The sequence below is a fragment of the Catharus ustulatus genome, chromosome 4 (assembly GCF_009819885.2).
Source record: "Catharus ustulatus isolate bCatUst1 chromosome 4, bCatUst1.pri.v2, whole genome shotgun sequence".
NCBI lineage: Eukaryota > Metazoa > Chordata > Aves > Passeriformes > Turdidae > Catharus > Catharus ustulatus.
Genome location: NC_046224.1, coordinates 23,024,778 through 23,039,175, shown reverse-complemented (window position 1 = coordinate 23,039,175; position 14,398 = coordinate 23,024,778). Strand labels below are relative to the sequence as shown.

The following is a 14,398-nucleotide window of genomic DNA, read 5'->3' as shown; positions in this document are numbered from 1 at the left end:
AGACCGTGGCACCGAGTGCCATATCCAGTCTTAAACACCTGCAGGGACGGTGACACCACCACTTCCCCGGGCAGCCCATCCCAATGCCCAATCACCCTTCCTGTGATGAAATTCTTCCTAATGGCCAACCTAAACCTTCCCTGGCACAGCACAAGACTGTGTCCTCTCACCCTGTCGCTTTCACTTTGCATCACTTAAGGATACAAAAAAGCCTTGGTTTGTGTGACAGACTTGTGTGCACATTGTGCATGACATTTTCTTCCAGAGTATAGAAACAAAAGTATATTGGATGAGGCAGGGTGAGCTGTACACAGACCTGCCTGCTGTTGCAGTGGGTTTGCATAGCACCTCAGTCCATTCTCTGCAACCTGCAACCTACAGGCACCAATGCAGGTACTCTTCTAGGTGGCAGATACCTGGTGAGATTGCTGTTGAGGTGGGCCATTGGTAGCTGTTTACTCCCAAAACGTTGTAAGAGGCATTTTCCAGTCTCTCACAAATTTCCCAACTGTGATTTTAATAAGTAACAGCAAATGCTTATATGGGCCCAAGAAAAAATGTCAGTAGTTGATGGTGCTGGGTTACCAGCCTCATAAATAGCAAGAGAAGTTTCTTTTGCAACTGAAGAAAATTAAGAACCACTTAGACTCTAGACTATGGTGGTATGTGAGAAGCATAAAGCTGCTAGAATACATAGAGCTGATGAGGAACTAAATTAGTGTGATCTCAAGAAGGAGCTTGAACCTGGAAAATACAAGCAAGAAATTTGGCACTGGATATTAGTTCCTCACAATTTTTAGTAATAAACAGGATCTTATCAAATACATCAGATTCCCTTCCCTGTCATTCTCCCAAATATTGGTTGTGCCCAGAGGAGCAAGAATAAAGGCACTTACTATAGGTGCAGCTATATTGGAATGTAGATGTACCATGCCACTGTAGGATAGATTCATACATTCATTCTTCCTTAAAAATCACTTAACAAATCAAAATAACTTCTATGACACTCTATCTGGTTTTTAGCAGGGGTTTGCAGTGTTTGACTCTTGTTGACTCCCTGCACATGAGACTGAGACCTCAATAACTGCACTTGCAATCTGTGAAAATATTCATGTTAACCACTAAGGAAAGATTTTACTTCATGAGAGGAGTGGTACATGCCAAATCATGACCTTGCAGGACACCTCTCAGTCTTACAGACAAAGGAAGCTGGGATGAAGGAATGCACAGCATGACTTTCAATTGAGAAATGCAGTGTTGAAAATTAATGTTCTTAAATTAAAAACTAGTGTTTATTCCAGCATAACTCTTGATTGTGTGTACCTTTTGGTTTTGTTCCTCTTTTTTCTTATCTCCTCTTAACCTTTTTTCTCATCCAGCAGTGATGTCTTTTCCTTTCACAGGTGCTGCAGGGTTGGAGGTGTCCTGGGCTCTGTGACTCATTTGGTGATGGCTCTATAAGGTTGCCCTCCCACTGTGATCTGGCATATCTGCTCTCTCTGTGTTTACTTTGTGCCTCCAGACCTGCTCCACCTTTCTTCTGCCCAAAACCACTCCATCAACAGGGTTTGTCATTCAATGTACATTTTGCCCAGCAGCTTCTGCACCAGAAGCCCAGCTTAGTTTAGGTTCCACTCATTGTCACAGTGTCAACACCTTAAATTAAGAAATAACAAATCTTCTGAAGAGTTCATAAAAATAAACATTCTTATCCATAGATAGTAGAAACTTTGGATCAAAACCAATACCTAATAATGTGCATTGTAATAAAATATTGTGAAGAGCATCAGACAATATTCTCCAGTGTCTTAAGGTACATTATACAAGTCACAGCCTATATTTCATAAATTATCAGTTTATTGTGTTGGCAATGCTGTCAGAAGCCAATCCTACTCAGTATAATAAAGTCTTTCCTTTTCTGATCAACACATTTTAAATATCTATCAAGTTTAGTACACTTCAGATGTTATTTTCTATCTGCCTTTGAATCTTGCCAGAGTACAGAGTTGCAAAGCACAAGCTGACATTCTTGTAGGTCACTGTAAATAGAGAAGTGAAACACTCAGGAGTAAACACGTCACTGATTACATTGGGAAAAAGCTGGTAATTTAAGCCAGTATCAGTCTGGAAATCTAATGGTAGACAGAATATTTTAGGAAGAGGGAAACTATTCTACCAGGGAGGCTGTATGAGCATAAAATTCATTCCAGAGGTTATTTGAAGTTAGTGATGGTGCAGCTGGGTGGGATGATTGTCCTAAGATTGTCTGTGTATCTGGATCTTCACAATCACTGCCCATGGTAGAACATGTCCCACTCAGCCTCCCTTTCCCACCAGCAGTTCTCTTCCTGAGGCTCTGCCAGCATAGACTGCTCTGGAGAGTCCACTTTCTGGAAATATTGAGGGATTTGGGATGAAAACAAGCCAAAAATCCGATTCCAAATAGTGTCTAAACTCACATGTGCATGCATAAGTATAAAAATATATATGCTTCCACATACATATAATATATATGTATATCTATCTATCTATCTATCTATCTATCTATCTATCTATCTATCTATCTATCTATCTATCTAATGTAAATTTAATATCATAATACTTATATTTATTGCATTAAAATATTAATATATTAATAGATATTTAGTATAATATAAAATATAACATTAATATGGTTTTATATATATATACATATGTTGCATATATGCATCTACATATATATGCACATATATATGTGTGCTTATATGTAATATATATAATATTGTATAATATTATATAATATATATTATATTGTATAATACTCAGTTGTATAAAATAAAATATTGAGATATAGATATAAACTTATTTGTTTGGCTGGTTTTATTTTTATGTTTAGTTTGGGGGGTTGTTGTTTGGGGTTTTTTTTTGCTTGTTTGGGTTGGGGGATTTTTTTGTTTGGTTTATTTTGGGGTTTGTTTTTGTTTGGTTGGTTTTGGTTTTTGTTTGGTTGTTTGTTTTTTATTGCATATTCCTTTCCTCCAAAGATTTATGTTTTCAGACGATCTTATTTTCAGGGAACCCCCTCAGCAGTGCAGGGTGGAGTAAGAAAGGTCTGTCTGGAGCAGATAATTGCTCGGCGATCAGCGATGGCTCTGGCCCCCGTCCAGCGAACAGAAAGGGGTGGGCACAAGGGTCACTGCTTCCCGTATGTGATAATCCCAGGGGGGGTCTCACAATTCAGCTCCTCGCTGCTTTCGTGTGCATGCAGTCCCTCTGCAGAAGCAGCTCTGCTTTCTCTTTATTTTTTTGTATCAGCAAAGACAACCGGGAAGAAAAATATGTTGCATTAAAATTAGAACGGAGAGTCGACTACTGAGGAGCTTTATTTTTTATTTTTTGGGGTTTTTTTAAAGCCTAATTCACCTTAAAGAATCTCAAAACCAGCCACAAGGGAAAGATTTGTGATTTTTTGTAATGGAAAGCGGTAGCCTCTAGGGCCCAGAGGATATGCAGGGAGGCATTTTCTCTTGCTGGTGCAGCTGAGAGCGAGCGAGAGAGAGCGAGACCTGGAAATGAAAGTAAAGAGATCAGGAGGCACATGGAGGGAGCTGCAGGGGCAGCCGATCCAGAAGCAGAATGCTGCCTTCTATAATTAAATAGCACTTACTATTATTATTACTTCTAGTAATAATACATTAATAATATCTCTAGTAATACAATACCATTTATCAAGGAAAGTTTATACATAGTGTGGGGGGGAAAACCCGAGGAGAGGTGAGTTCTTTATTATTATTTTGGGGGGGGGTATTTTTTTCTTAAATCAATTCTCTGTGTGTTTGTGTATGTAGAAAGGGGTGGACTTGAGAAATGAATTCTGGATGTTGCTTCATTAGAAAGTAAAGGTTTCAGATAGTAACTGCATAGATGAAAGGTTGTGTAATTCGAATTTTTTTTTTAATGTACTGAAAAATAGTACGGGTGATATTTTGAAGCTAAACCCTCTTCCTCCAAAAATGCGGGGTTTACCGAAGGAAAAAAAAAATTGTCAAAGATCCTAATCCCACCCCCTGGAAAAAAATGTGGTAGTAGTCTAAAATTGCATAGCTAGGGGGAAAGACCCTGGATTTACATGGAAAACTTAGTATTAATCGCGTTTGTGCCTGTTTGTGTTTTGTAGGTTCGGGATGTATGTTGTGGTCTGTTTTTAGGCTGCAGTTTCCCTCTCTTGTTTGATACAAACCCCATGAAACGGCAGAGAAACCGTTTGGAATTGCTTTTTAGATAGACCTTCCGTAAGGTCTTCTAAAGTTTATCAAATAAGAAGACTGTGTTTTGGTTTTGTTTGGGTTTTGTTTGTTTGGTTTGGTTTTAATTATTTAATATTTTAGACAGTTTCCGGGTGGCAGGGGACGTTATGTGTTGTTTTTTGGGGTTTTTAAATTTTTTTTTTCCCTCTTAAAGCCGTCTCACAGACTCTTGGAGATGCGTGATTTTTATTTAAGCGGATGGGGTGGGGGGAGGGAGGAAGAGCACGTTTTGGTTTGTTTTCCTTTTCCCGGGAAAGCCTGGATGTCTCCTGCCGCGGGAGACCCCTCCCCGCGGGGCTGCGGTGTTGCGAGTGCCGGGGTACCGGCGTTCGGCAGAGTCGCGGGGGTGCGGGAGGCGCCGCCGGCCCCGCTCCGCTCCGGGGGCCGAGGTGGCGCCTCTGCCGGCAGCGGCCCCTACGCAAGGCCGAGGATCGGCGGCCTAGTGCTGGCAGTGGGGGGAGGAGGCGAGCGACGGTTCCCGCGCCATCCGTGTGGGAACCAGCCCCGGACTTTAGTTTTGCAAATGAGACACGGGAATGCGAGCTGGGTGGGCAGGAAACCAAGAGCAAGTGGCTTAGGGATAGGCAGCATCACCCCCCAGCTCTCTCTCCTTGGTTGCGCGGCAGTGGGGGCAGGAGGGAGGGTGGCCTGTGGTACATGAAGGTGTTATGTGTGGAACACAAGGCTGAAGGGAGTGGAAAATGAGGTCATGGGGGCTGATGTGGTCAACTGAGGCTTTTAGCCCGCGCTACCATCCTCCTTGCAGGGAAACTTAGAGTCACTGCTTATATTTTCACCGGGGGTGAGCTGGATGTTGCTCCTTGCTCTGCATTCACTGGGTGCAGTGAATATTGCTGGGTGCAGCTGGTGGCACCCCAATGAACCCAGTGACGCTGCAGAGCGGGGTGCTGGGATGTGAGACGGGGGCCATGGAAGTGCCTTGGGGCAGCCAGTGCAGGGAGGGGACAGAGGAGTCAGCCCTGGTGGGCACAACATAGTGGTGGGGAATTCCGGAGAGGCAGGCTGGCTGTCAGAAACACTGAAACCCATGGAGTGGGGCATGGCAGAAAGTAGCTTCAGGAGTGAGCAAGAGCCCAAGTTTGTAGTGTGCTCTGCAGTTTGTCCTTTGCTTGATGTGTGCCCAGTTAGCTATTCTGCTGCACCCCTAAGATGGCCAAACTGCAGGCAGTGAAAAACTCCCATGTTTTAGATCAGTGTGTCCTGGAGCCTTTTTCTTGGGGAGCTCTAGCCTCATCTTTACAACCTGCCACTTGCATCTGAGTGTACTTATTTCTAGCTGAAATGTTACATTCAGTGCCTGGAAGTCAGTCAAGTGTCAGTTCATTGTAGCATTTTATTCTTGTCTGGCAAATAGTTTGTAATTTATTGATGAATTGTGAATAAAGTTCTGTCTAGATGCTGGACCAGAGAGGATAAATGTCTCTGGACTGAAAGGATAAGAGCTTTATAGTGGAGATACAAATACTCAGTATTTGAATTTTGCTGGTGATTTGAGTGGACAAATCTGGACAGAGAGATTTGGTGGGGGAGAGAAAAGGGACACTTAGACACAGTGCTTCATAAAATGTTTTCTACTATGTTTCTATAAATATTTGAAAGAACAAAAAACCAAAAGCTAAACAAGCTTTGCACTTGAAATTAATTATGCGATAGCTGTGGTATAGTGTGCAGCAGAAGGGAAGTGCTGCTCATGTGGGTGGCTCACTGTGTGTTGGGTTTGCTGGTGTAACAAGTGCATGGCTTGGTCTGAATGTTAAATGAAACACGGCGAAGAGGATGGAATGATGGGAGGAGACAGAAGTGACTGAGTTTGCTGATAAGGTGGTGGGGGAGGAGGTGTGAGGAGTAGAAAGAGGAGTCTCATTGGCAGCCTCCTGCAGTGGTTGGGGCAGGCAGGACAGATGAGGGGTCTGCCACACGTGAAGGAGATTGCTGGTGTGGAGTCACATCGAAGGGGAAAGAAAGGTAGTTGTTCGTGAGAGAAGTGCAGGAAGTTGTTGGGCAGCAGCACATGGTGTGCACTTTGAAGGTGTTGCCATGAGAGGATGAGTCTTGTGTGCAAAGTGATGCATACGCCTGGAGGTGTGACAGACCTTTAGCAGAGAAAGCTGGTCACACACTTGCAAGGCGGGAGGAATGTGGGGCAGTAGAGAGAGAGACAGTGCAGAGGGGAGATCAGGCCTGTGGTTTATATCTAAAGAAGGCAATGGAGGGTTTGGGGTTGAAGAACATTCACTCTGGAAGATGAGGGTAGAACTGCAGAGCATAAGCAATGCACAGGGCACAGAAGGTTGCCTTTTATGAGGGTTGTAGCAAGGATCAAACTGTAGCTGTGTATTGTGGGACTTACAGAGATGAAGTTGGCTGGTCAGCCACCCGCATGAAATAAGGATGGGGATATTTATGCTGGATGCATAATATTGCACTATTGCTGGTGGCAATAGTGATGAAGAGAGAAAAAGCAGAAGGGGAACTTCGGAGTGCAAGAAGAGTTGGGTATCTCTAGAAAGGAGACATTCTGTAGCCATTCCCAGTAGTCCTTTGGCTACCCTCCAGGTTTGGGTCAGTAATGTCTGAATGCCCTTCTCTCTGGGCATGCAACAATAGTCAGTAAAACAGACTGACATCCTGCCATGTAGGATGTTGTAGCAGCAGGATCAGTGTAGCTGTGAGGACAGGTACTGATCTCTTCTTCACTCCTTGCAGAGTGTTCTAAAGGCTGAGCTCAGAAACTGAAGTAGACCATGTGTATCAGAAGCTTTTCAAGGTGGTGATCTGTTTTGTGGATATACACAATTGTAAAGGTGTGCCCTGGAATTTTTGGAATGCGGCCATTTACTCGGTGATGACCAGCCAGTGTTCTACTGCCCTCCCCACATTTTATCAGATCCCAGTGTTCAGCTGGCCTCCCCACATTTTATCAGATCCGTGGGCTGCTGCTTGACTTCTCTGACTTTTGTTCCCTCCAGCATGACTCAGGAGCAGCAAGAGCAGGGCTGCACCTGCAGGCAGGACAAGCGAGTAGCCGAAGGGGATGGCAGTCACGAGCAATGCCCTTACTCAAAGGGTACAGTCCCACCACACCTGAACAGTGTAGGCAGGACTAGGGGCCAATAGCAGTGGTCCATCAACAGTCCCAAAGAAGATGAGGTGGTGAGTCTGGTCAAGGTCCACCCAGCAAGTCAAGTGGTAGGAGATTGTTCCAGAGACAGGACTGGAGACAAGCTGCCCGCAGTGGAGGTGTGTGGTTTGTCCCAGAGATAGGACTACAGCACTTGCAGCATAGCTCAGACAAAGCAGGACCTGGACCTTAGCTGAAATGGAGCAGCTCCTAGACCATAGACAGAAAGGCATAGGTGGAGGCACAAGGTGAGGCTATTTGGTGTACTTCCAGTCTTTTAGTGTATTCAGACAGCTAGAAGTTCTTCCTTCCTCCCTGTGCTCTCCCCATGAACCTTTGGGAAGGTCCACTTGACTCTTTTGCATCCTCTTCTCCCCCACAGTTTCTCTCTTGTTTCCTGTGGAGGCTCTTTCCTCATGCTTGTCTCTGATGGCTCTCACAGTTTCCTACAGTTCTCTGGGGTGGCTCTGTCCTCTTTGATATCTTTCACTGCTGCCTTTGTAGAAATGGTTCCTACTGCTCCTCTTCCATTTCTCTGTTCTCTCTTACTTCCTCTGTCTTTGCAGAATTCCACACAAGGAGAAAAATTAAATTAATTACCTCTCTCTCCTTGTCTACCTCTTGTCTGCCTGTCTTGTTAGTGATCATTTTAACTTCACAATCTCCATGTTAATTTTCCTTCTTTCTTCCTGATTGCTCATTATCCAGTCTATTTATGAATCAGTGCAGGCCTTCTGTTGGTGTTGTAATGAAATAAGCATAGCATGTCTTCTCCATCTTCTGTTAAAAGCCTTTGTAGAGATGCTGATCCCTCATCTTGTCTGTTGGCTCTCTTTTTTCTTGCTACACTGCCCATCCTATTCCAAGTTCAGCTGCTTAAAATCCTCTACCTGCTGCTTGAACCAGATTGTTCCCAGATTTACTGTCTGATGACTTAGAAACTGCACGATGTCACTTTCAAGCTCCTGCTTTCTTCTACTCTTTCTACTTCCTGCTACACTTTCTCTCACTTCAGTCTTCCTTCCTTTCCCCAATTCTTCTTGGTAAAGGACAGGTATCAATTCTACATTTTGCAAGGCACACAGCACAATCACTAAGGGCTTGCTGAGTTGTCAGGATTGATTTTTATGTACCTTAAAGGCCCCTTCATCCTATTCAGACTGAGTGTGTCATTGATACTGCAGGATATCTTAGAATTATAGGGATGGTCTTAATGTAAAAGGGAGCTGAATGATAATGCTCTTCAAGTTGTTGTATTGTAGAGGTGGAGAAATTACTTTAGTATCTTTTCAGAGCCAGCCCTGTGTTGGGAAGGTGCAGGGTCTTCATCTCATTTCAGTGTTTTTGTACTTGCTACCTTTGTCCCAAAGTTCCTATTCCTCAAATGCTGAGCATTATTTGTGGTCACAGCTGTTTGATATGAAATTTGCTGTCACCAGCAACTCAGTTTTGCCATCCTTTCTCTCCTTCATTATTCTTTTCTTGTGTGACCTGTGTACCTTAGAGAAAGGTCGCTGGGGAGCCCTTCCAAAATTTGCTTCTGAACTGCAGAGGATGAAGTGCAGATAACTCTTGAGCCTTCCTGAGGTGCTGCCCACCGCAGTTAAAAACACTGCAGGATAGGGCTCTGTTCCCCTTCCACAGAAGTGTTCCTCATTCTGTGCTGCTCTTGCCTGCTGATTTTCAGTGTGAAATCCCCATTGCATGGATTCATGCTGTCCTTTTATGTGGACCACAGCAAGCAGTTCCATCTTTTTCCTTTGCATCTCCCTTTGAGCTGCACCTCCATAAACTTTATCTAGGTATGTTGCACATGCTGTGCAGTAAACTAGTTGAAATCTGTCCCACATAAATAGTAGTCAGAATTGCTTATCATGGGAGGGTCTCAGCCCAAATTCCTGAAATGACTGCCAGTGCAGGCAAAGATGGTGTTGGGTTTCTTCTCTTTCCTAGAAGGCAGTCATGATAACAGTTGGTTCCCATTGCTTTATTTACTGGCAGCCTAAGCAAAGAGTTCAAATTGAAGTAATTCCTTTTTACCTGTGTATCCTGTCAGTGGCATGTGAGAAAAAGCAGATACTTGGTAGTGAGCTGCTCACCGTGCTGTATCTGCAGTGTGGATAAATCACGGGCTTCACTGTTCAGGGCATCTGGTCTGGAACATTTTGTTAGTAGTAAACTCAGGCACGAACAAGATACTGTGCTGTTTAATTGCCAGCAAGACCTAATATGACTCACTTTGTGTTGTTTCTTTTTCTTCTTTCTCCAGAGCAACTGTAATGGAGAGGCAGAAGAGAAAACAAGAAATAGAGAAAGGACTGCAGTTCATTCAGTAAGTGGACAACCTGAGTTTTCCCTGTGGATTTGGAGGCTGTTGTCTTTCTGTTGAGGACTGCAGGAACTGAGTTTTTCCTAGTCATGCTTTGGGTTTGCTGCATGGGAAAGAGATACTGTCCTGAGGATTTTAACTGTGATTTTCCAGGGTGTTTCTTGTCCTATTAGCTCCCTAAAATTGAAATTCTGTAATTTTAATATCCTTTGGCTTTACCCTCCACTGCAGTTTCAGGATGATCTTTAGTCAGCATAATGCTAACAGTATCTTGGACCTTCTACATCATCTTCAGCATGAAGATCTCAAAATGCTCTCTCAACAAGGTTATCCCATGTTTGTTAGGAAGAGAAATAGTGTTTCAGTTCTGTAGGTGGGGAAACAAGGTATATAACTTGTTGGGCACCCTATATGGTACCTATAGGAAAAGTAGATGACCTAGGTTATTTTACAGTTGCCAACCTGGTAGATGTCTCAGATCACTCTTCTGTGAATATCATGTAGCCTTGTAGACCTTGGAGTGGTTGCTTATGTAGTAGTTACAAATCCTTGTACTTCCTTATAAGATACAGTAGTATTTCTCTCTCCAATGTTTGAATTAGCCTCTAACTCAGGTCTGGGTTCCATGGTGAGTAAGGAAGTAATAAGATTGTAATTAGATTGGTTTGGGGTTTTTTAAAGCCTGCTTTGAGTCCTGCAATTATTATGCCTGAAATCTGTGCCTCTATAGTAGGAAACCTCCCCAGATCTTCCATGTTACATATTTGTATCCTGTAATATGGCCGTGATATTTTCATCCCAGTCTGAGACTAAATAGGGCTGATAACCCAGTTTTGGAGAGGTAATAGTAAGATTTATATTGGTAGCATTTGCAAAAATGCACAAGATTCTGGGGAAGAAAATAATTTTGAAATGTGAGGTGTAGTTCACACATCTGGAGCATATCTTGCACTCTGAACCAGGAGCAGTGCCATATGTTGGTTTGTTTTGATGCAAAAGAGGGAGTCCAAGTTTGTAAGCAGCATGAATATTTCTTACAAAACTTCTTGACATTTCCTGTAGTTAGTTTTAAGGAATGATTAGATGAAATCTAAAAAATGTTTATTCTGTAACCAGTAAGTGAGATCATGTATGCACTGTAGGTGAGAAAAACTATCAAAGGTGCTAAGGTTTCCTCCAGAACCTATTGATTTGTCCTTGAAGAGAAAAAATAAATATATGGACCAAGCCTGGATTAATTGGGTAGTCCAATTTGAAGAACAGAATCTTTCTCTTAAGTCTCAGTGCTGTTGTGGGGTAGGTGTTATTCTCACAAGCACTGCCAGTGTTTGTGGCTCAACCTTGGCCAAGAAAGTTGGAGTTAAATAGTCTCCTGAAACTGCATTGTTTTCTCCCTTCTTTTTGTGGGGTCGGCCTAAAGGCATGTGGCTAAGTTAAGGCAGAGAAAAGTGATTGCATTTATCTCTGTATGTCTCTGGTCTCACAAAGGATTTGAGGAGGTCTTGGAGTGCCACTCTGGTGCCTCTCATTAGAGGCAGATGAATATAAAATACATTTGTGTTCTTCATGGCAGTCTCTCATGGGACTTTATTAAAGATGGGTTTTTTAGGTGACTGTCAGAAGCACATTACAGAGGATAGTGTATGCACAGAAAATAAATGAGAATAAGACTTCTCTAATCTCCAGTCCCTCTTAGATGTGGCCATCACTTGACACCACTGTGACTGTCACTGAACATAATGCTCCCTAACTGTGTTCTCTTTGCATCAGCTACCTTTGCAGTGAAAAAATGTTCAGTAACTTACTGAGATCACCAACACAGGACCAGAAAAATGATCTCTTCATCAGACAAAACCCATTGTTTGCATGGATGCCTGTTTCATGAGTATTTTCTCTTCTTTTTCTTCAGGTCCACATTACCCCTAAGTCAAGAAGATTATGAGGTAATGGAGATTTTGTTTGTTGAAGCTGGGAGCCCTTTGGTTAGCAAGATTTGTTCTGTTGCACAGCCATTAGTTTACATGCCAAAAGTGAAGAATGTGGGATGGTCTGTCACAATTTGCTTGTGACTTAAGGTTCTGATGATGACAACTTTCAGGGAAAAGAGAAGACACTTGACTTTTCAAGAAGAATGGGAATTTGACTGCATTATTTCTCCTCTACCAAAAACATGATGTTTTACAGGAGGGTAGGGGTGCAAGAGTATCTTAGTGGGCAAGCAATTTGCTAAAAGATATGGAAAGGAATGGGAAATTGTGAAGTCTCTCCTATTTCTGAATCTCCACTTGAGTGTATTTGTTCTCTCCCTGCTGCCCAGGCCTTTTTGCAGAAGCTGGTGAGAAACTTGTTTGCAGAGGGCAATGATTTGTTCCGAGAGAAGGATTTCAAGCTTTCCCTGGTACAGTACGTGGAAGGGCTGAACGTGGCGGATTATGCAGCCTCCGACGAGGTGACCATCCCAAAGGATCTCCTCTGCAAGCTCCATGTCAACCGGGCTGCCTGCTACTTTGCCATGGTGAGTGCTTTCCCAAGTCATCCCCAGGAGCCAGGCTTGCAGTGCTGTGCAGTTGGAAAAGATGTCAAGAGGTGTTTCAGCTGGTTTTGTCCACTCCCTGTTCAAACACTGGAGGAGACAACAACACACAGAAAAGTCTGCAGTCTCCTCACAATTGCACTGTCTTGTGGGACCAGAGGGGGCCAGGCCTAAGGTACTGACAATGCAGTTCTGGTCTTCAGTGATGAGGAATTAGTACCATCCAGAGTCTTCCAGTATTGAGCAAGTATTTTTCTGGAATATTGTTTATTACTTTGGAGGCTCATGTCTCCTCCTTTGAGACACTGGAAGACAGTAGGAAAATCTTTGGGTCTTGAAGGAACTTGCAGTATACACATGGAAAAGGATTCTGAAATACCCAGGCTCTAAAGGTTGCATGCTTCCATTTTACTAAGGTATGTAACAGCTTTCCTTTATGGCACAACCCCAGAGCAGGCCCATCCTGTTTGTAAGGACACTGAGTCTCCCCTGAAAACTAGCAAGCAGTCACATAATTAAAGACTTTCAAGTGTAACATGCTCAGGGTAGAGGGGGAGACAAGATGAGGTTGCTCAAGCAGCAGTTCTGTCATTCCTTGACTTTAAAGTGTTTAGAGTTTTGCAAGATTTAACGAAATGTTCTGTTAATGTAGGTGTGTTTGCACACTGGTCTGTGAATGAGGTAACACATGTACTTCCACCTGCCACTTGTATTCCTGTTTTCTGCTGAGAGATAGAACATTTGCATTCACAAAGAAGGACAAGTCAGTCTGCTGTGCCTCAGCTGACTCCAGGTGGTCTGTTCCATGCAGGGGTTGTATGAGAAAGCACTGGAAGACAGCGAGAAGGCTTTAAGTCTCGACAAGGAAAACATCCGAGCGCTATTCCGGAAAGCCCGTTCCTTAAATGAACTTGGAAGACACAAAGAAGCGTATGAGTGCAACAGCCGATGCTTGCTGTCCCTCCCACATGTAAGTTTTTGACATACAACTCACCTTGGTTTTTGTGGCTCACGACCTTCCCTCTCCTCAACATGTTCAGTGTGAGGCCAGAGGATAGTGGAAGGGAAATCTTGGCTGTTTCCAAGAACATGCTTATGCCCAGAAATTTTGTCTCTCTGACTGAGAGATGTTTGTCCTGACATGTTTTTTCAGGCCAAGTCACCTCTTACAGATAGTGCCAGCCAGGGATGCCAGTTAGTGACAGCAGGTTCGTGGTCTGTTTGTGAAGAGCAAGCCTCTACTCTAACAAAAGGTGAACTAAAGTCATGAGGATGCTTTAATTGGCTGCTTTTGTATCTCTAACAGAAGTGACTAGGAGCATGGGATAAATGGGAACTGGAGCTCTGAGAGGAAAACATGTATGGTTTTCATGGGTTGGATACAAATGTCTCACATTTCACTTACTGATTGCTAAGGCAAAGCGATCAAGCTTTTTATTTCTAGGAGCATGCAGAGGTGTCCTTGACATCACATGGCGTGTTATTTTTGTGTTCAGGGGTGTGTAAATTTTAGCATGTGGAGAGGACTGTCTGCACATACTAGGAACTAAATATTTTCCTGGTAATGCTTTTGAGCATCCTCTTAGGCCAGATATTGATCAGGAAAGCAAACTGTGATGATACGGATTCAGGTGAGCACTGGTACTGATCTTGGTTCTGATCCATCACAGTAATGTTACTACAAGAAAAATGCATCCACGTCACAGGAAAAGTTAACTTTCTGTTAGTGTTACAGAAACAATCTTTAAAAGCCTTTTCAGCAGTTAGTCGTTGTTTTTGTCTAGCTTGTAAATTCTATCTTCTTTGTCTTGGCAGAACAGGGTGACCAAAAGATATTAAAGATACCATGTTTGAGGAGTCCCAAGGAGCTGTTCTATAAACAAACCCTTTGATTAACAAAAGCGTCTAATGTAGGTGTTCTTGTAAAGCTGTATGTGGCTATATTTTACATTGCAGTTTATCCACTTAATTTAATTTATATTTTAACTATATAGTTGTGTTTACATAGCTCTCATTATTATCATTACTTTATCAAACTTCAATGTACCAGGAAAGTTCAGCATAAAAAACTCCATAATGAGTGATCTGCATTTCCTATTCTAAAAAAT

The 14,398-nt window shown here is 42.9% G+C and overlaps 1 protein-coding gene across 4 annotated transcripts in view; it reads left to right on the top strand.

Moving 5' to 3' along the window:
* Window positions 1-3,212: 3,212 nt before the first annotated feature.
* The window catches only part of ZC3H7B (zinc finger CCCH-type containing 7B), a 45,106-nt gene continuing 33,920 nt past the window's right edge, over window positions 3,213-14,398 (top strand). For all 4 annotated transcript variants that reach the window (XM_033057485.2, XM_033057483.2, XM_033057484.2 and 1 more), the window contains exons 1-5: window positions 3,213-3,753; window positions 9,698-9,760; window positions 11,667-11,700; window positions 12,075-12,272; window positions 13,102-13,260. In XM_033057485.2, the coding sequence (XP_032913376.1) occupies window positions 9,708-9,760; window positions 11,667-11,700; window positions 12,075-12,272; window positions 13,102-13,260 (444 nt within the window). In that variant the 5' untranslated portion in view covers window positions 3,213-3,753; window positions 9,698-9,707. The remainder of the gene's footprint in view (window positions 3,754-9,697; window positions 9,761-11,666; window positions 11,701-12,074; window positions 12,273-13,101; window positions 13,261-14,398) is intronic.